Source organism: Chionomys nivalis, chromosome 8 (genome assembly GCF_950005125.1).
Source record: "Chionomys nivalis chromosome 8, mChiNiv1.1, whole genome shotgun sequence".
Lineage (NCBI taxonomy): Eukaryota > Metazoa > Chordata > Mammalia > Rodentia > Cricetidae > Chionomys > Chionomys nivalis.
This window is the reverse complement of record NC_080093.1, coordinates 25,348,657-25,369,303: the sequence shown is the minus strand read 5'-3', so window position 1 is coordinate 25,369,303 and position 20,647 is coordinate 25,348,657. Positions and strand designations below refer to the sequence as shown.

Below are 20,647 nucleotides of genomic sequence, written 5' to 3'. Positions count from 1 at the left end.
AAGAGCAGGTAGGAAAGACTTAATTAAGGAAACTCCACCAGTGGGAAGATTCTGTTATCTTAGAGGCCCAGGAGAGCATGGAAAAATGCCTGATGTATCTTGCAGGTCTCCAACAGCAGACCCCAGTAAGCCAATGAGAAGTACAGAGACAGAGTAAGAAGCTCCATGGTGAGATGAGATGAGGAGAGACAAATAGTTAGCCATGGTTAGAGACAGAGTTAGTTTGAGGATGGAGTTGAGAGACAGAGTTAGCAAGGAGCGAGCTAGGATTAGAGTGAGGAGATGGACAAGAGAGACAGAGCAAGCTCCAGGAGGGAGCTGAGGCCATGTCCAGAGGGAGAGGAAGGATGGGAGAGAGAAGGTGACAAGAATTTCAATCCAAGGCATCCCCAAGTGGACTGAGAGACTTGCCAGGGAAAAATGTTCAAAATCACAGAGGAGAGGCATACCTTTGCATGGGTTGAGATCCCAGTAGGGAGAGAGAAGCTTCTGTGACAGTAGTAGTCTCTAGGAGCTGACGGAGACAGAGCAGGTAGCGCTAAGGGGAGAGCAGGCAGAGAGAAGAAGCAGCTGAAGAGAAATGCTGGGCATTAGGAGCCAGAAGAACCAAATTTTCCATACCTTAGCAGAGTCAAGTCAACAGCTTGATTTGGAGAGGCTAGGCACCTTGGAAAGGGGTCTCTGTGTGCCCCTGTTGGGCAACTGATGCATAAAATGATGACATGACCGATTCATAGTATGGTTAGGGGAAGATTTTTTAATTGTAGATATGAGAGAAAGAACAGTCAGAGGCATCTGGAAGAGTCAAGAGCAGAGAGAAAGAAGTAGACTGGGCCTGGCCTGCAGTCTGGATATGGCCTGGGTTATTTGGGAGAAAGGAGGAGAATAACAGAAGGGAGGGGATAGAGAAAGGACAGCGAGAGAAGCAGGAGCAGAGGTGGGGCAGCGCACCGCAGGCATAGCAGGGCTATAAGGAAAATGAATGCTGTGGGGGAGGGAAGCCCATGAGCTGGAGGGAGTTGAGGGTAGGGGAGGAGGTGAGAGGAGCCAGGATGCTAACAGGGTACTTGTGACCCCAGCATGCACTCTGACACACTGATAGGCCTCTGCCAGAGGTAAGGGAAATTGGCTCTTTTTGACTGCCTTTTTAGCCAACTGCCAGAAATCCTTATATAGTCCAGATTGAACTCATTTATGGATATTTGTACTGCCTTTTGGAGTTTGAGGAATTGAAGTGTTTTTGTTTGTTTGTTTGTTTGTTTTTTGGTTTTTTTTTTTTTTGACTAGACAGTTTGCTGGGTGCATCTGATATCCAAAGTATACTAAGAGTAGAATGGCAAAAGTTCTTATACCTGGTACCTTATGAAGGAGTGGAAAAAAAATCCCTTTGATTCTTTAAGAAGTAGTGTATCATATTTGACCTCCAAAAATGTCTTTAGGTTGTCTTAAGATTCTCCCCTCTGCAAACTCCATGGTGATCCATTGCTGCAGTGTGGGTGACTTGGAAACAACCTCAGTTCTTAGAGGTTTGCCAAAAGCCTGGAGCCGTGCTCAACTTAGGTATAGCCGTGTCTTTATCACAGGATGTTTGCCTCAAGAAGCCAAGAAACAGCCTTCCTAAAAGAATGCACACAATACATGTATGCACATGTTAATATTTACACACACATTAGTACATAAATATTAGAATTAAAAATAATTTGTTGTATTTCTGATTTATGGCCTAGGAAATTAAAATTTACTAAATAATGTTATAAAGGCAGAGGAGTAATAAATTTGTAATAATAAGCCTGACACATACATAATCATTGCTGCATTTCATAGTGCCTTCCACCCACCACATGAGACTCCCAAGTTTCCTTACTTAGAGCCTGGCCTTGTCCAACATCAAGCCCCCATTATTCTAGCCATGTATCATCCTGTTTGTCTCCTAAAATATGTCTCCTCATGTAATAGGGCTTTCTTGGTTGTAGCATAAGTGAAATAGAGGCAGAGTGAATTGGAACAGAAAAGGAAGTTTGGTTAAATACAGGAAATTTTCAAGCAGTAGATTTGGGGAGGGGTTTTCCTTTTCTCCCTTCCCCAAGTCCTTCTGTCTTCAGCACCATTTACAGACACAGCAACTAGCCCCTTTTTTGCTTCTCTTTCTTCTCTCTACTTCTTAGAGACCCTTTTTCCTGTCTTAGTTTATGGGAATTTTCTTTGTACAATAAGTAAGTCTGATGTCCCCAAACCTTCACAAATTTTTAGAGGCAATAGAAAAGCAGTCTATTTTTACTTCACACCATGTGTGTTATGAATCCCATGTGCATGCATGTATGTGTGTGCCGTGTGTTGTGGTGTGTGTGTGTGTGTGTGTGTGTGTGTGTTATGAAGTGGTACAGGTCCTGAAAGGTTTCATCCCGCCTTATTTAGGAATGTGACCAATTACTTACTAGACAGCCACTTTCCTCATATTTCTGAGAGCAGTTGTTAAAACTGATGGTTGAAGAAAATGGGAGGCGATTTAGAATAGAATGGCACTTTTACAAGTCGTCCTACAGAAAAATCATAAACCATGTGTTTTTGTTTTGTTTTGAAAGGGTGGACAAAGACAGCTGCTTCATTTATAACTTAATTATTTCCTTTAAAACAACTCTACAAACATGAAATATTTTTCCATTTTTTTTTGGAAGGCCTTTATTTATCCCACAAGGAACTTGAGGTTTTATGAATGCAATAACGAGACTAAATACAAATCAAAGCCTTAACAAAGGTGGAAATTTTTAAGCTTTGTGGGTTCTGGCACATTGGATTCAAGCTCTTGTGCTTGCAAGGCAAGCACTTTTCCAACTAAGTTACCTTCTCAGCCCAAAGCACGTGTTTTAAATCATGGTCAGACTGTAAAACCAGAATCAACTCGGAAGCCATCAGCATCTCTCACCAGCTGCAGTTAACAGAAAGTCTTCTACCATCCCTGTCCACAATAGATAGAACTATAGCCTTCAGAGCAGATGGAGACTTAAATGTAGAAAAATAATTTTTATCCTGACGCTGAGATTACAGGAGAGACAAAAGTGAAAAAGAGCTGATGAACCAGGGTTTGATTCTGTCTCATTGAGAGTGAACGGTCTTAGAATCGGAGTGTCAGTGTATTAAGACAACGTTCTGATGGCTCGGGCATGCTCAATGGGGAGTCTGACCATCACAATCCAATTGCCATTCGGAGAGAATCGCAGTTTTTCTGAATTAGAAACTTGAATAAGGAAATCCCCCTAGAAAAGCCCCTTTTAGCTTGTATGCTTTGGATGAATTATCTTGGTTCCGAAAGTCCCTTACCAAGCACATGTTTTACATTATGTACCAGAGACAACTTACTGAAAAGTAACAAAAAGCATGTGGTTTAAGACGGCAATAAAATAATGCAATAAAAAGTAACTTGGAACCAAGTTTAGGATAATGAATCCGTCTCTTCTTCTTTTTGAGTAGATAAATTCTTAAAAATTGCCCAAACAGAATGAAATTTAACATAAATACTGAAAAACGTTATTCATCTTTTTTTCTTAATCAGCCTTATAGCTTCTGAGTCATATCCACATAGGTACATAATTGAATGTTTAATCACTGTAATGTATGGTTGGCTCCTTGATACTTTCTATGTATATTAACCTGTGTGTGTTTCTGTGTAATTATGATAATTGCATAATTTTGATATTTTACAGAGAGGTAGTTTATTAAAGGATCCCGGATTACCATAATTTTGCTTATTAATTTTATAATTTATAAATAAGTGTCTCTTGGGTCTAAGAAGTAGCTCAGTGATAGTGTTTCCAGCATATGCCAGGCTTTGAGGTTGATCCCATCACCCTAAATAAAATAAACAAATAAATACAATCCATAAAAAAAGAAAATGGGCCGGGCGGTGGTGGCGCACGCCTTTAATCCCAGCACTTGGGAGGCAGAGGTAGGCGGATCTCTGTGAGTTCGAGACCAGCCTGGTCTACAAGAGCTAGTTCCAGGACAGGCTCCAAAGCCACAGAGAAACCCTATCTCGAAAAACCAAAAAAAAAAAAAAAAAAAAAAAGAAAATGGTGGATAGAAGTGCCTTATAGCCCAAATTGGGGCCCTGGACCCCACAAAGTTTAAAAGAGCACAATTTTGTATATTGCTTTCTGACCTCCACTTGTGCAGGGACACACACACACACATGTTTATGTAAGTACCATAGCCTCTAGTTTTGTATTATCTTTTCTTTGGGGGCACACGTGGATGTGTTTGTATAATTCACCAAAGCAGAAAGAAAACTCAGTTACCCGCCATTCTGTTACCCCACAAAACCCTTGCTCTCAAATAGAAGAAAGGGGTTTGGAAGCTGCCTCCGTCAGGAAAACTGCCGCAACGTAAGCAAGAAGTTGCTGCTATACAATGAGCAGCCTTTCTTTTTTAATTAGGAGATGAGCAGTCCATGCTCTCTAATAACTCCTCCTGTTCCTGCCACACAGCCTAGTCACCCCGCAGTCATGGCAGTAGACACAGTTGGCTCAAGCAATTGCCCAAGGCCGGCTCAGTGGAGATGCATTACTGGGGTCTCTGTGACCACAGTGGCCATTATAGTAACAATCCACAGGAGGCAAGAAAGCAGTCCATGTTGGTTCACACTTTGAGAATCTGACTATGAGTAGTTTATTTTAAGCACATTTAAGGATAGCAAAACTTCGATGAAAACTTTGCTCGTGATAATAAGTTCAACCCTGTGTGCATAGTAAAGCTCAAGATATGACTACGTTGAAACTTCTTTGTAAAGCACAGGTGATATACTCCAGAAAGATGGGCTTCATGGATCGACTACATGTGACACCTTTCAGAAAAATAGCTTTTTATAGATTGACTAGCTCACAATAAGGGTATGGTGTGGGCTTTACCACAGAACAAAGCATGTGAGGCAATGTGTGTGTGTGTGTGTGTGTGTGTGTGTGAGAGAGAGAGAGAGAGAGAGAGAGAGAGAGAGAGAGATGGTACTTGTGATGGTCAATGACAACTTGTCAGCTCTCTGCTTTCTGTCAAAACAATGCAATAAAGAAATAGTCTACACATTGTTCTAGACTAGGCTTTGTTTAGCACACTCAGTGTTGATGTATAAAATGCATATATATGAGTTTATACATTTATTTCTATTGCTAGTTGAAACCATTTAATTTTAGATATTTTTCATGTCTATTGGAAAACAGATCTGGGCTAGTGTAGCAGTTCTTGACTTCCCTGGGGCTTAGTCCCAGCCGGCTCCTGGATCCAGGTACAACAAGTCCAGTCCCATTCAAAGGTCTTGATTCTCTGGGTTGCTGATAAGCCCTAAACATTTTTATCAAGATGCACCATGTGTGATTCTGGTATTTGTTAGAAGTTTTATATATTACTTGATGAATTTTATGTATATCAAGGTTTCTCAGAACCATCTTCTTTTCTTTTCTCTTCTTTCTTCTATCCTTCCTTCTCTCATTCCCTCCCTTCCTCCTTTTCTACCTCCTCTCTCTCTCTCTCTCTCTCTCTCTCTCTCTCTCTCTCTCTCTCTCTGATCATTTAAGGTGAGAACTCCTTCAGCTGTGAGATGTTCCCAGGTTTATATGTGCTGTTGATGTTTTCAGCTCAGGAGTGTGAGAGAAGGGATAGGCTGCAGTTCTGTATTTATGTTAGTGTCCTAGGGCTAGTATAACCAGGTCCCAGTGCAGGATAGCTTGAACAGTTTCTCACAGTTCTCCTCTCAGGACATCCAAGCTCACAGTGATGGGGTCATCTCCTTCTGAGGGCTATGTTCAGGCCTCTGTTTTTCACTTACAAATGGCCCTTGTCTCTTTCTGTTTTCATGTCATCTTCCTCTATCTATGAGCACTCACATTTCCTCATAAAAGAACACCAGCTGTCTTAGTTGCTGTTCTATTACTGTAAAGAGACACCATGACAAAGGTACACAGGCAGACATGGTGCTGGAGAAGTAGCTGAGAGTTATACATCTCCATCCACAGGCAGCAAGAAGAGAGACCCTGGGCCTGGTCTTGAAACCTCCAAGCACACCCCAGTGACACACTTCCTCCAACAAGGCCACACCTCCAAATCCTTCTCAAATAGTGCCACTCCCATGTGACTAAGCATTCAAGTATAGGAGCCTATGGGGGGGGTCTTTCTTATTCAAACCATCACACCAGTTAAATTGGATTAGGACTCACTCTACTGAACTCAGCCAAACCATTTCTGAAATGGCTCTATCTCAAAACGTGACCTTGTTTTAAAGAGCTGTGGGGGTTAGAACGTTACCGCAAGACTGCGGTGGGTGGACAGTGCAGTTACATCAATTTTGGATCAACAAGCAGCATGAGGTTGCACCAGTCACTGTAACATTTTACCAGAGAAGGGCTTGGTTGAATCACCCTTCAGGTCCTTTCTGCTCTAAAATGATAAATCCACGGAGAGAGGGATGTTAAATAAAATTGCAAAACCAATGAGTTACCAAACTGGTTGAGTATCAGAGAGCTTATCTGGAAGCTTTGCTAATATAGACAACTTTAACATGTTTTCTCATTTTCTGTTTCTGCCATTCACTCAAATTAACCTCAACTCCCACTTCCCAAAACCTCTTGTCTAAATTCTAAAAAACAAATTTCATAGTATATAAAGGGACACTGTTTACCCTAGAGACCATGTTTTCCCCCATCTATTTGAGCTTTTGAGTTAAAATGCACACTTTCAAACTGAGTTGTCTATCTTTCAGATAATTTCATCAACATGCATTTAAATGACTTTAGAAGCATTCTGTTCTACTATTGTGTTCACATATTAGGGCCACAAAAATATTTACATAATAAGGCAAATTTACCAAATTTAAAGCAGTACAAGGATAAAGCAGTATTACAGACAATTTAAAAACTTCTAAATCATGTATGTAAAAAAATACAAATCTTTTCTGGTACTTTCCCAAGCATAGCACAGTCTCTATGTATAACTAGAAGTGTCACATTTACCACATTGTTAGATTTTCTTTCTTTCTTTCTTTCTTTCTTCCTTCCTTCCTTCCTTCCTTCCTTCCTTCCTTCCTTCCTTCCTTCCTTCTTTCCTTCCTTCCTTCTTTCCTTCATTTCTTTCTTCCCAAAAAATAAAAATAAAATACCCAACTCACAGAAGACAGTTCACACTTCTCCAGGTATCAAAGCAATTTTTAGAAAATGTATTTACTTATTCCCAGTTCTAGAGAAGCATTAACTTTTAAGTCACGTTTCCTGACTGTCTCGTGGCTGTCCCAGTGACTCAGGGTGCATTTTCCACAGGGACCTGTCAGGACATGGGTAAGAAGGCATCCTTTTATAGTAAGTCTTTTTAAGAAAGATACCAGAGACTCTTTGGAAATCCACCAATACAGCTTACCCCGAACCGCCGTTGCAAGTTGGCAGTGACTTACGTGGTAGAGCGTCCAATCGGGTCAACAGTTCCTTTCAGTATAACTCGAAAGAGCCTCCTTCCTTTTTGTCCAGTCTGCTTCAACAAGACAGACTTTCCCTCATGACGAATCAAAGCTGATAGTTCAAGGGATGACATAGCAGGTCTCAGAGTCTCAGAGGACCAGGGAGAGGGAAACAGTCCTGAACACACTAAGCTGAGGAGATAGGATCAACTAAACAAAGGTATTTAGGATGCTTCATTCAGTAAACTGATAGGACAGCCATCAAAACCAGAAGACAAAATATTGACTTTTTATGAAGGATCAAATGCTGCTCACTTAAATACTCAAAATATATCTTTGATATATTAGGTGCTTCTTGTTATAGATTCACTACCATTATCACCCAGGTTCCTAATCTTAGCAGAAAACACAAACCAGAAATCATTGCAGAGCTGTAGATACAGTCTTGCTACCACCAAAGCTTTTCATTCACTATTACGCAATAAACTCATACTCTCAGCAACCAGCATTATTCAGAATTTGATGTGTGTTAAAAGAGCATTTCTTGTCTGTTTTTTTTTTTTTTTTTTTTGCTTGCTTGTTTGTTTTTGCTTCTTGTTTTTTCCCTTCCTCTCTTCTTTTTGGGCAGTGTCTCTGTATGTCAGAGCCAGGCTAGCATCAAACTTATGATCCCTCTGCCTCCACTTCCCTAGGAACCAGTATTATATGTCTGGACTATGATTGGCTCAGATATTCTTTTATTCCTCTTCTTCTCACCTTTCCATCTTCAGTTTCTAGCCTCTGGACTTGTCAAGGGAGCATTTTCCTCTATTAACTATGCACTATGGTCTCATTGAAAAAGACACCCTGTGGCTTTGGCTTTTCATTTCATTGGTTACCTTCCGTGGAGCAAAAGCTTTACTGTGTCATTACAAACTGTATGAAGTCTGATGCCAGCGTCAGTATCAGAACTGAACACTGACTGAGCCAGGCATCTGGCAACTCATTCTTGCCATTTAGAGGACTGATGTTTTCAACACCTAACACCCCCCCCCCCCCGCTTCTACTTTAAAAACATCTTTTCCTGTTTGTTTTGAACCTGAGAAGGGGGGAGGGAAGTGCTTTCTTCTCTTTCTGTCTTTTTAAAATCTACTTCAGCCTCAAGATCAGTTGCTATCTTATCCTCCAGCACCAGCTTTACCAGGAGGCCCAAGTTTTTTAAGGGGACAGTTTATTTCAGTCACTCTGCTTGTCGTTGCCCTGTTGCTTCTTGAGTACCATCACTCCTTTCCTGGGAAGGTGTAGTGAGTCTGTCCTAGCGGTGACATGGGGCAGGTGTTGGGTCTTGTGGGTGTACTCACCCCTGTAGCATGTCTTCTGTTTGAGAGCTGGAGAGCATCTGGAAAACAGTTCCTTACGATGATGCCGAGGGACAAGGAAATGCCCAGTGGTCTCTGCTTCTCATCATCTGGTAACAGGGACAGATGCTCGCAATCCTTTCCTCTGGGGACAAATGTGAAGACTCAGGTGTCCGCATTCCAGATCCACACCTGTGCCAGACACTGCATCGTAGCATGGCTGTTCATCCAAATGCTGCCCCACCTGGATGGAGGACAAGCAAACTGAGGTGGACTAACAAGCTTCACCCTCCCTGCTAACCCCATCCCTGGCTTTAGTGCTTCTCCTCCACTGCTCCCGCCTCTGCCCCCAGGCTGGATGCTTGAGGGTGACTTTTAGGTCTGAGAGAAACCCTTTCAAAATCCTTCTTTCTCCCAGCGTGTGTTTTGCAGGATGCGCATAAAACTAACCTGCTGAATTTTGTTCAGAATTATCTGAAAAGAATTGTTCCTGTGCCTAAACAAAGCAAAAGTAACTAAGGAAATCCTCACAAACTAGCAGGAGGGCCCAGCCCAGATTTGGAGCCCAAGTGCCCGGCTGGAGTCCTTTGTTCACCACTGCTAAATTTGGGTTTCTGGGAAAGCAGTTTCTCAAGCACTGTGCTCTGCTTCAGCTCCAGCTAAGTCAGGATGAGTCTTAGGAGTTCTTTACTGCAACTGAAGAGGTAGTAGATGTTAATGAATTTTTTAAAAAAGGGCCAGGGGTGTCATGCAGGAGCGTAAGTAAGCATGGGGGGGGCGCTCTCACGTTACATGCTCACAAGGAATTCAGAAAAGAAGAGAGACTGTCTCTAAAAACCAGAGAGAGAGAGAAACAAAATTTCTAGTTTTCACGGAATATTAAAATTTGTAGGTAATGAAACATTCAACTCAATAGTATTTTTAAAAGACTTATTTTATTTTTAGTTGTGTGTAGGTGAGAGGGCATGTGGACATGAGTGCAGAGGTGCCCATGGAGACCAGAGGAGGGCAACACACCTACCGGTACTGAAGTTACAGGGGCCCATGCGCTGCACTTAGACATTGGGACCCAAGCTCTGGTCCATGGCAAGAACAGTGCTTGTATCTTACTGGGGCCTGTCTTTAACCTGAAGGAGGCTCACTGTTAAAATCTGGCTTGAAGCTGAGCAGATGCCATGATGCCTTTCTAGTTGATATTCCAGGCTTATTTGTGAATGCAGCGTGAGATACATGATCCCTCTGTGAGTACCAAAGGGATTCTTCCCTAGGCCAGGAACCCTAGAAAGCCAGTCTTGAATGTGACTGTCCCTTATCCATCATTAGGTCTGTAACTTCTCACTGGCCTTCTTTTTATATTTTATTAAATTTTTTTCTTTTTCATTTGACATATTTTGATCGTATTCCCCTCGTCCAGGTCCTCCCCATCTCCTTACACACCCAACTCTATGATCTCTCTCTTTCTTAAAAACAAACAAAACCGAAACCGAAACCAAACAAGAAGAACCTCCCACAAAAACACAAAAATGAAAATTAAAACAAATGAGAAGAAGAAGAAGAAGAAGAAGAAGAAGAAGAAGAAGAAGAAGAAGAAGAAGAAGAAGAAGAAGAAGAAGAAGAAGACAAAATAAATGCCCAAATTGAACAAGAAGCCACAAAAAGCATGGAGTTCATTTTGTGCTAGCTAACTAGCCCTGGGCTTAGAACCTGCCCTCGAATGTGGTTGAGAAACTCAGCAACAGTCTGTCTTAGAAAACTGATTTCCCCTTTGCCAGTGGTATCAATTGCAAACAGCTTCTTGGTTAAGGGTGGGAGTCAGTGTCCACTTCCTCCTCTCAGTGATGGGATCCCATCTGTCTTGAACCTGTGTGGGTCTTTGTGTGTGCTGCCTCAGTCTCTGTGAGTTCATAGTTCATCATTCCTGTTGTGTCTGGAAGACACTGATTCCCTGAAGTTACCCACCTCCTCTGGCTCTTACAATCTTTCTGCTTCCTCTTCCACATAGGTCTCAGGGCCTCGAGGGACAGGGTTTGATAAAGATATCCCATTTAGGACTAAGTGCTCTAAAGTCTCTCACTCTCTGAACACTGTCCATTCATGGGTCTCTGTATTAATTCACATCTCCTGCAAGAAGAAGCTTCTCTGATGAGGGTTGAGTGAGGCACTGACAAATAGGTATAGCAATAATGCATTAAGAGTCATTTGATTCTTATTTACCTTTAGCAGAGTAATATTAGTAGGTTTTCCACTACCCACCCGAGATCACTTTTTCTTAATAAATATGTCCCAAGTCCTAAATTCCCTATACCTCTTAGCTCCCTTTACTTATTTGTATAGTAGGATTTCTCCCTGACAAACATATTGCATTTTCTTCTTTCTTCAGTATTTCTCTCTGGAGATAGTTCATATTTATGTCAGCTTACACTGAGAGCATTGGACAGGCATTCTTCATGTGTTCTAAGATGAACATTCATTCAAACTCATACGCTCCGAGTAAAGCAGCTAACCCTTCACATTGTAAGTGGACCTCGATCAGTTTGTTGAGTGCTTTAGTAAACGAACACCAGCCTGCTCAGCTCCTCAGTAAGACAGATTTCTGCCCCTAGACTGCCTTGGGACTTGAGATGCAGATTTTCTGGTTGGTGACTTATGCATCTGATCTGGGGGCTGACACAGCCAGTTCTTTAAACCCAATAGCTCCATCCATCTGCATGTGCTCACACACACTTCCCTGGTGACAAATGCATTCACTTCTATATAAACAGGGCAAGGAGAGAGAATTTATCTTTCTTTTCACTGGCTAGTTCTCAGGCATTTACCAGACAATGCGTGACACATGGTTGGTATGCAACACCGCTTTTGTTTCCTTAGTACTTCTTTCAGTAGACTGTAATACCAAGGCTTCTCTTGCTCTAAAATATTTTACTTAGGAAGGTGGGTATTTAACTAACTTGTATTTCCCTCTTTCCCCTCCTGTTATTTGCCATAATTTACCTACATTTCCCATCTTTAGCTTTTTTATGTTTTTTTTTCTGTTGCTCAAAAACAAAAAACAGTTAGAACATTTAGATTTGTGTGGGATTCCTGCCCTGTCATAATTGAAATGCTCCAGTCTCTACCTAAACTATTTCAGTTAGATCATTGTGTTAGGAATATTTCTTAAACGAGCCTCTCCACCGACACAAATAATTCCAATCAGACCAACTAAGACCAAATAAAAGATGCCCATGTTTAATGCAATGCTCCTGGGTGGCACTGGGAAAGCATGGTGAAGGGAAGAGAGAGAGAGAGAGAGAGAGAGAGAGAGAGAGAGAGAGAGAGAGAGAGAAGGGGGAGACCATGCAAAACCTGGAGACCACGTGTACATTCTCGTGGGGGGGGCAGTTTAAGTAGCCTGTGGGAGTGGTCTTGACCTTCCCTGGGAAGGGATCACCATTTGGTGGGCTTTCTCGGAGGTGGAGTTTGGACTAAGCCAACTCCCAGGGGAGGGGGCTTGAAATGTAGTTCCTATCCAGTATTCTAAGGATGAGTACCAGGGGGCTGGGCTGAGGCCCTGACTATAACATTCCAGACTCTTTGTATAAAGGGAGCTGGGGTGATGCTTTTGACCAAACACATTGCATTCCACAAAGATGAGTTTTTAAATGCCAAAGTTTTTAAATGCAAAGTGTGGAGTGTGGCTTGCCTCACCTCTGGAAACAGTCAGGAGAGGCACTTCAGACTGTCTTTTCTGCACCTGACATGGTTCATTGATGTTGTCGGAAATAAGGAACATTTCCTGAAGAAATCAACTCTGTGATTTCTGATAGGAGGTTGCTGCCAGGACAGCTCTAGAGATTGCAGTCTCTTTACTCATCTTGATTACAGATTTTACATTTCTCAGATTCTGAATGTAGTTTGGCAAATGCTTCCCTGCCCTTGGTCCTCGGAAAGTACTCATACATGCTAGGCCAGTTTGCTACCAGTTTTTACCTGGGCTACATTCCCAATCCTCCTTTAGAAACAAGAGCCACCCTTTTATTTTGCTATGTTCTCTTAAAATTGCCAAGCTGGCACTGAATTCACTTCGTAGCCGAGTAGACCTTGAACTTGAGGCCTCAGAATCCCTAGTAACTTGGGTGAAGTAGGGGGCGAGAGGTACATTTCTTTTAGAAACCTCCAAATGTCATAATATATGTATCCTTTTCTGGGAAAGGTATTAATGGTGCAATCCATAAATGTTTGGATTTTTGTCCTTCTGTTCCAGCTACTTCACCGTTCATGCTAGGAATTGAGGACCTGCACATATAGTTTCTCTCAGATGTTGGTTAAAATTTTCACACCAAGGACAAGCTCTAGATCCACAGGACACATGCACATATACACACTTGAAGCTTGAGTGCTTCAGATTTGTCTGTTTGGGCTAGCCCCAGCCCTACAAATGCCCTCTCTCTAACTTTCAATCTGTGTCATTTTCTTGTTTTTACTGAAAAGCCAGAACTGACAGAAAAGAAAAGCAAGTTTGACTCAACACCAACGTTACTCTTCACAGCAGCCCACGTAGCCGAAGACAGAAAGGAATCACCCCTCCTCCGGTAGTCGTTTTGACTCAGTTTTGATTATTGTTGCCAGTAGGATTTATTGATTGCTTCTAGCCCCTGAGCTATTTTCCTGATTAGAGAATTCTTCACTCTCCCGTATCAAATCCCCCCATGTGTATATAATGAGTATGTATGGGGGTTGAATGCCAACATTTGGTATCTCCTGCAATGACTCTTCACCCTATTTTCATAAGAGAAGCTTTTTTCACTGCACCTAGGCACCTACTGATTTACCTAGGGGAGCTGGACCGCAAGCCCCAGTAATCATCCTGTCTCTATTTCCCCAGTGCCGGGACATGGTCTCTTTATGTGGGTTTTGGAGGATCTAACTCGAGTCTTCTTTGTTGCATCACAAGCACCTACCAACTGAGCCATCATCTGCCAGTCCGAGTTTGAGAATTTTTATGTGTTGCTAATTCCTGAAATACCAAACTGAATAATTCATCACTCCTTGACCAACATGAGTTTGACACAGTCAGAGAGTGAAGAGCCATAAAAATTTCAATGACTTTTGTGCAAAAACTCTCTTATTTGAACAATTAATCCTTTGGTATATTTCCAAATAAGTTACTATTCCCTAGTGTCCCCAGTTCTATCACCATAGCTGATGTCCTGACTGTGGATACAGTCTGAAAGAGGACCAGCACACAATCTTTGGTTACTGAGAAAGCAAGAGACAGATATTGCCTTTCTGAAAAGAAAAGTTGATGCCATTAATTATAGTTCCTGTAAGCTTTCATATTTAAAATGTCTTTGAAAAAGAGACAAATTTGAGTGTGTTTTTTGTTTGTTTGTTTTGTTTTGTTGTTGTTGTTGTTTTGTTTTTTGAGACAGGGTTTCTCTGTAGCTTTGGGGCCTGTCCTGGAACTAACTCTTGTAGACCAGGCTGGCCTTGAACTCACAGAGGTCTGCCTATCTCTACCTCCTGAGTGCTGGGTTTAAAGGTGAGCGCCACCACTGCCCATCTTGAGTGTGTTTTAAAAGCAGTAGATTGTGGGTGAAACTTGGTGTCAGGTAACACGCTTGACATCCATGAGGTCCTGGGTTCAATCCTCAGCACCGCAAAAGTAAAAAAAAAAAAAAAAGTCACACAAATATGAACTGTGAGACATCCCTGCATATTATTTTGTTTTAAAGCACAAATTCTTATGCAAATCTACCTTTGAGAACTTACCTATTTCTCATTAATAATCAATTGTATTTATATTTATATTAGCAGAATTTGACTTAACAATTGTCTGTTGGGTTGCATTGGCAATACTGTGGGGGCAATGTCAGCATATTTAGGCTCAAGGCTTCTCCTCTTTACAGCAGGTCCTATTGTCCTTTACGGATAGTTACTCAAGCAAGCAAGTCAATCATGTCCTACGTTAAGTTCACTCACCTCTGAGTACAAGGGAAAGAACACTGTACAAGGAGGTGGAAAATTTTAGACGCATTCTAACTGTACCTTTCAGTGGTAAGAAACTCCTGACAAGTCAAATATGTTCTGATATTTTGATGTCACTTTTCCCTATTAGAAGTCTGCATGTCAGAGAAGCATCTTAAGACACATCTATCCCAGAAGAAAATCCGGTCCACTTCACTGCTTCCTTCCTGCTTCTTCAGTCAGAGGTTCCACAGTGACCTGAAGGGGTCATAGACTTTACTGATGAGGGAGGACAGGCTGAGAGGGACTTGGGACTTCTATGGTAGTGACTAAAGATCATTAAATTCTCTTGACTCAGAAACACCAAAACAGCTAACCACACAAAGAGCTCCCACTCCATCATGTACCAGGAAACCCTAGAAAATGATCTTGATAAAACTAAATTCAGAAGTAGTAGCTCAAAGAATTTGACGATTGATAATGCTCATTCATAGAAGTAGTGACATACATTTATGTTTAGAGGGTGTCCTAGCCTTCTCTTGCTGTGAAGAGACACCATGATCATGGCAACTCTTACACAGGAAAGCATTTAATTAGGGCTGGCTTAGAGTTTCAGAGGTTTAGTTCACTGTCATCATGGTGGGAAGCATAGTATCACTCAGGCAGACCTGGTACTGGAGAAGAAACTGGAAGTTCTCTATCGGGAAATGCAGGAAAAGAAAGCCACGGGTCCTCTCTTGGGTTTCTGAAGCCTCAAAGCCTACCTGCAGTGATATAGTTTCTCCAAATAGGGCCAGACTTCCTAATCCTTTCAAATATATGAATCTACAGGGTCATTCTTATTTAAACCACCTCAGAGGGGTAAAATACACTTAGAAATCCTGAGAAAGGAATCATGCAGGTATCACCTCTAAGTTGCTTCAATGCATATTTTTGCCTCCCCCCCCCTCCAAGGAACTCCAATTCTATAACTAGCAATAAATAAATAAGTAAAATAAAATAAATGGAAATAACTTTACTTGGAATTATGGATTTGTATCTTCAGGAGAAAACAATTAAAATAGATTTAGAGATTCATTCTCCATAATGAAAAGGTATATATGTATATATTTCTTGAACAAGGTGAAGAGACTATATGGATTTAATGGGAAGTTTATTGTGTCCTTGGTCAACAGTAAAACATTGATCAGACATTGGTCAGAACTTCGATTCTGTGTTGGGTAGCAAGAAGGAAGCATAGACAGGCTCTGAGTAAGTACCAGGTCTGATAGAAATGACCACTTTCATCTTCACGATTAACGTTCAAAGACAGAAAATACTAGTCTCATTAACATATAAGGAAATTAAGGCACAGAAAAGTTAGTCCTATTGGTGGTGAAAACTTGGTTTCAAACTATGTTTGTTTTGAGCTTTTCCCTTTATTTTGTTGTGAGAACTTCATGTCGATAGTAACAATAGTAATACTGTCACTTTCAGGGAACATTTATTTTAAGTACCGGGCGTTGTGCTGAGAGCTTTAAACACATGGTTCCATTTAATTCTCACATCAGATCTGTGAGGTGGGGGTTGTTTCCACTGTTGAGATGAAGAACCTGAGACTGAGAGACCGTAAGGGATTCCCCATCTTCCTCCCCCATCACCAGGCATGAAACAGTGGACCTGGGCTTCCCTGTGTCTGTAGTGTGGGCTAGAAAAACCTGTGGTTGGACCTGCAGGGCCATAGGGTGCCCCTTCGCTGGCGATCATCACCAACCTTGCTTAGCCTGTACACAGATCCAGTCACTTCGGGTGGGTGACACATATTCCTCACATCTCTTGGTTCTGATATCACTAAGATCCTTAGTATGTTTTTCTTTCACAGGTACTTGCTGGATCACAAGAGGCTGATAGCATCTCTGAGGAATCGAAGTTGAGGAGGAGTGTCAGTGAAACTGAGCCTAACTGCCCAGAAGGATTATACCGTGGGGGCCAATTTTGCTGTCAACCATGCCAGCCTGGTAGGTTACACGAAGCATCCAGGGAAGTGGGGTAAGGGGTTGGGATGTCCTACAGGTAAGAATGAGTTGGATAGTTAGTTACACAGCTATTGGCCATCCTATGGTGTATAGAATTACAAAGAAGAACTAGGGGAAGACTATAAAATTATCCTCCAAACACAAATCTTGGGTTTTTTTTTTTCTATTTTTATCTCACATGTCCAGGCTGCTTGTGGAAAAAAAAAAAAACTATAATTCACAAATTGCATACATGTCTAAAATGAGAAGATTCATCTTTTTAGTTGTTTCGCAGGAGCTAAAAAGAGTCATCAGTGATAGTTAAAAGACTATCCTCTCAAAGCTGACTAAATCTGGGGCTCCCTCAGCAAGGAATTTCCATCCTCAGCGGTATGTCTCAGCCCCTCTCTTTAGTCTCTCACTAAAGCTCTCTGTCCTGGCATTGAAGCCTGCAAAATACATTTGCATTTTGCAGCTGAATAGCCAGATGCGCTAGAAAAGCAATGAACAGCAACGAAAAAGATTTTCAAAATTCAGTGTTTTGAAATGGGGGGCATTTAAACTAAAACTCTCTCAAGTACCAGCAAATGAGAGGCTAAGGAGAATGTAATTCTGAAAGCCCAGTTTTCACTTTGGGGTTGACCACAGTTACTTTCAAATCAAGAATAAGACCCGATGGCATTTAGGATTGTTCTGCAGGTTTCAGGCAGTAGTCATCGACCTCCAAAAGGCTTTTGTAGGTTTCATCACTGGCTTCTCAGGCTTGCAGTACTAAAAGTACAAAGCAGGCCCAGGTCATGTACATATAGACTCCAACAGTCTCCATGGGGCACCTTCCTGTCCAGGTTTTCCTAAGAATAGCAAGAAAGTTTCCCCTGTGATACAACCCACTTATACCTAAGTTTCTGCACAGCTCCTGTTTTCCAAATAGCAATTGGGAATCATCTTTTTTTTTTTAAGTTGCTAAAGACAATCAGTTTAGCCTATGAATTTGAAATCCATATCTATAATTTGAAATTTTGGATATGTGTTTAAAATTTAAAGTGCAAGCTAAAACAGAGGTGATGTGTTTTGCATGCTAAGCTCTCAAAGATGTCAGCTGTGTGCTTTTACTATACTTTTGTCTTATTTGTATTTTAAAAGGGAAATCTCATGCCTGCTGCAAACTTTTAAGAAGGAAAAATATGATATGTGTTGAGAACCCCACAATGTTTTTACTCACTGACGCGCAATGGGTTATTTATTAAAAAATGCACTGAAAATTGAAAGTTTTGTGTGTATGGCATTTTATTTTGATGGCCAACTCTGTAGGATTGTACATGTAAATTCCAAAGTAATCAAAGGCTGGAATAGTCTGTATCAATCAGAGCCTAAGTGAACCAACATCTCTGATCTATTTCAAATCTAATTCTTATTTGTATGGGTTTCTTTTTAATTTAAATTTATTTTTTTTAAAAAAAAAAAAACAGTCTTTTCTCATTTTACATACCAATCCCAGTTCCCACTCCCTCCTCTCTTCTCATTCTCCTCACCTACCTTCCATCCCACCCCTATTCACTGCTCAGAGAAGATAAGGCTTCTGATGGGGAGCCAACAAAGCCTAGCACATCACTTTGAGGCAGGATCAAGGCCCTCCCCACTATATCTCAGCTGAGCAAGGTATTCCTGCAAAGAGAATGGGTTCCAAAAAGCCAGTTCGAGCACCAGGGGAAAATTCTGGTGCCATTGCCAGTGGCCGCAGAGTCATACAACCGTCACCCATATTCAGAGGGCCTAGTTTGGTCCTATCCTGGTCCCCCCACCCCACAGCTGTCAGTCTGAAGTCAGTGAGCTCTCACTAGCTCAGATATGCTCTTCTGTGGGTACCACCATCGTAGTCTTAATCTCTTCGTTCAGATTTTTGCTTATCCCTCTCTTCAACTGGACTTTGGGAACTCAGCCCAGTGCTTCGTACTGGATCTCTGCATCTGCTTCCATCAGTTCCTGGATGAAGGGTCTATGATGACAATTAAGATAGTCATCAATCTGATCACAGGGGAAGGCCAGTTCAGGCACTGTCACCACTATTGCTTAGGATCTTGGCTGGGGTCATCCTTGTGGATTCCTGGAAATTTCCCTAGTGCCAGGTTTCTTGCTAACTTCATAATTGCTCCCTCAATCAAGATATCTCTTTCCTTGCTCTCCTTCTCTGTCCTTCCCCCATCTAGACTTTTTCCTATTCCCTCATGTTCTCCTCCTCCCTTCCCTTCTCTTCTCCTCCTCCTCTTTTACCCTCCTTTCTTCCCCTATCCCCATGATCTCAATTTTCTCAGGAGATCTTGTCTATTTCCTCTTTGCAGGAAGATCTATGTGTGTCTTTCTTAGGGTTCTCCTTGTTACCTAGTTTTTCTAGGGCCATGGACTATAGGCTGGTTATCCTTTGCTTTATGTCTAATATCCACTTATGAGTGAGTATATATCATGTTTGTTTTTCAGGATCTGGGTTACCTCACTGAGAATTGGTTTTTTAGCTCCATCCATTTGCCTGCAAATTTCAAGATGGCATTGTTTTTTATTTCTTTTTACTGCTGAGTAGTACTCCATTGTGTAAATGTACCACATTTTCTTTATTCATTTTTCAGTTGAGGGACATCTGAGTTGTTTCCAGGTTCTGGCTATTATGAATAATGCTGCTATGAACACAGTTCAGAAAATGCCCTTATGGTATGAGTGTGCATCCTTTGGGTATATGCCCAAGAGTGGTATTGCTGGGTCTTGAGGTAGGTTGATTCTCAATTTTCTGAGAAACTGGCACGTTGATTTCCAAAGTGGCTGTACAAGTTTGCACTTCCACCAGCAATGGAGGAGTGTTCTCTTTACTCTGCATCCTCTTCAGCATAAACTATCTTTGGTGTTTTTGATCTTAGCCATTCTTAGAGGTGTAAGATGGTATCACAGAGTCATTTTGATTTGCATTTCCCTGATGGTTAAGGATGTTGAGCAGTTCCTTAAGTGTCTTTTCGGCCATTTGAGATTCTACTGTTGAGAATTTTCTGTTTAAATTTGTACCCCATTTTTTTAGTTGGATTATTTGGTATTTTGATGTCTAGTTTCTTGAGTTATTTATATATTTTGGAGATTAGTCCTCTGTCTGATGTGGGGTTGGTGAAGATCTTTTCCCATTTAGTAGGATGCCATTTTGACTTATATATTGTGTCCCTTGCCTTACAGAAGCTTCTCAGTTTCAGCAGGTCCCATTTACTTGTTATTGTTCTCAGTGTCTGTGCTACTAGTGATATACTTAGGAAGTGGTCTCCTGTGCCCACGTGTTCAAGGCTACTTCCTACTTCCTCTTTGATGAGATTCGTATGGTTCAATTTATATTGTCTTTGATTTGGACTTGAGTTTTGTGCATGGGGATAGATGTGAATCTATTTTCATTCTTCTACATGTCAACATCCACTTATGCCAGCACCATTTGTTGAAGATGTTTTCTTTTTTTCCCTTTGTATAATTCAGCTTCTTTGCCAAAAATCAAGTATTCTTTGGTGTGTAGATTAATATCAGGGTCTTCAATTCAATTCCATTGGTCCACCTCTCTGTTTTTATGCCAGTACCAAGCTATTTTCATTAATGTAGATTTATAATAGAGCTTGATGTCAGAAATGGTCATGCCTCTAGAAATTCCTTTATTGTACAGGACTGTTTTGGTTATTCTGTTTTTTTTTTTTGTTTTTCATATGAAGTTGAGAATGGTTCTGTCAAGGTCTGTGAACAATTGTGTTGGGATTTTGATAGGGATTGCATTGAATAAGTAGGTTGGTTTTGGTAAGATTTCCATTTTTATTATGTTGATCCTACCTATCCAAGGACATAGGAGATCTTTTCATTTTCTGATATCTTCTTCAATTATTTTATTCAAAGACTTAAAGTTCTTGTTGCACAGGTCTTTCACTTCTTTG

The 20,647-nt window shown here is 41.2% G+C and overlaps 1 protein-coding gene across 1 annotated transcript in view; it reads left to right on the top strand.

Moving 5' to 3' along the window:
- Positions 1-20,647, top strand: part of Fas (Fas cell surface death receptor) — a 41,801-nt gene that overhangs the window by 11,346 nt on the left and 9,808 nt on the right. The window contains exon 2 of the mRNA XM_057778622.1: positions 16,574-16,709. Within this exon, the coding sequence (XP_057634605.1) occupies positions 16,574-16,709 (136 nt within the window). The remainder of the gene's footprint in view (positions 1-16,573; positions 16,710-20,647) is intronic.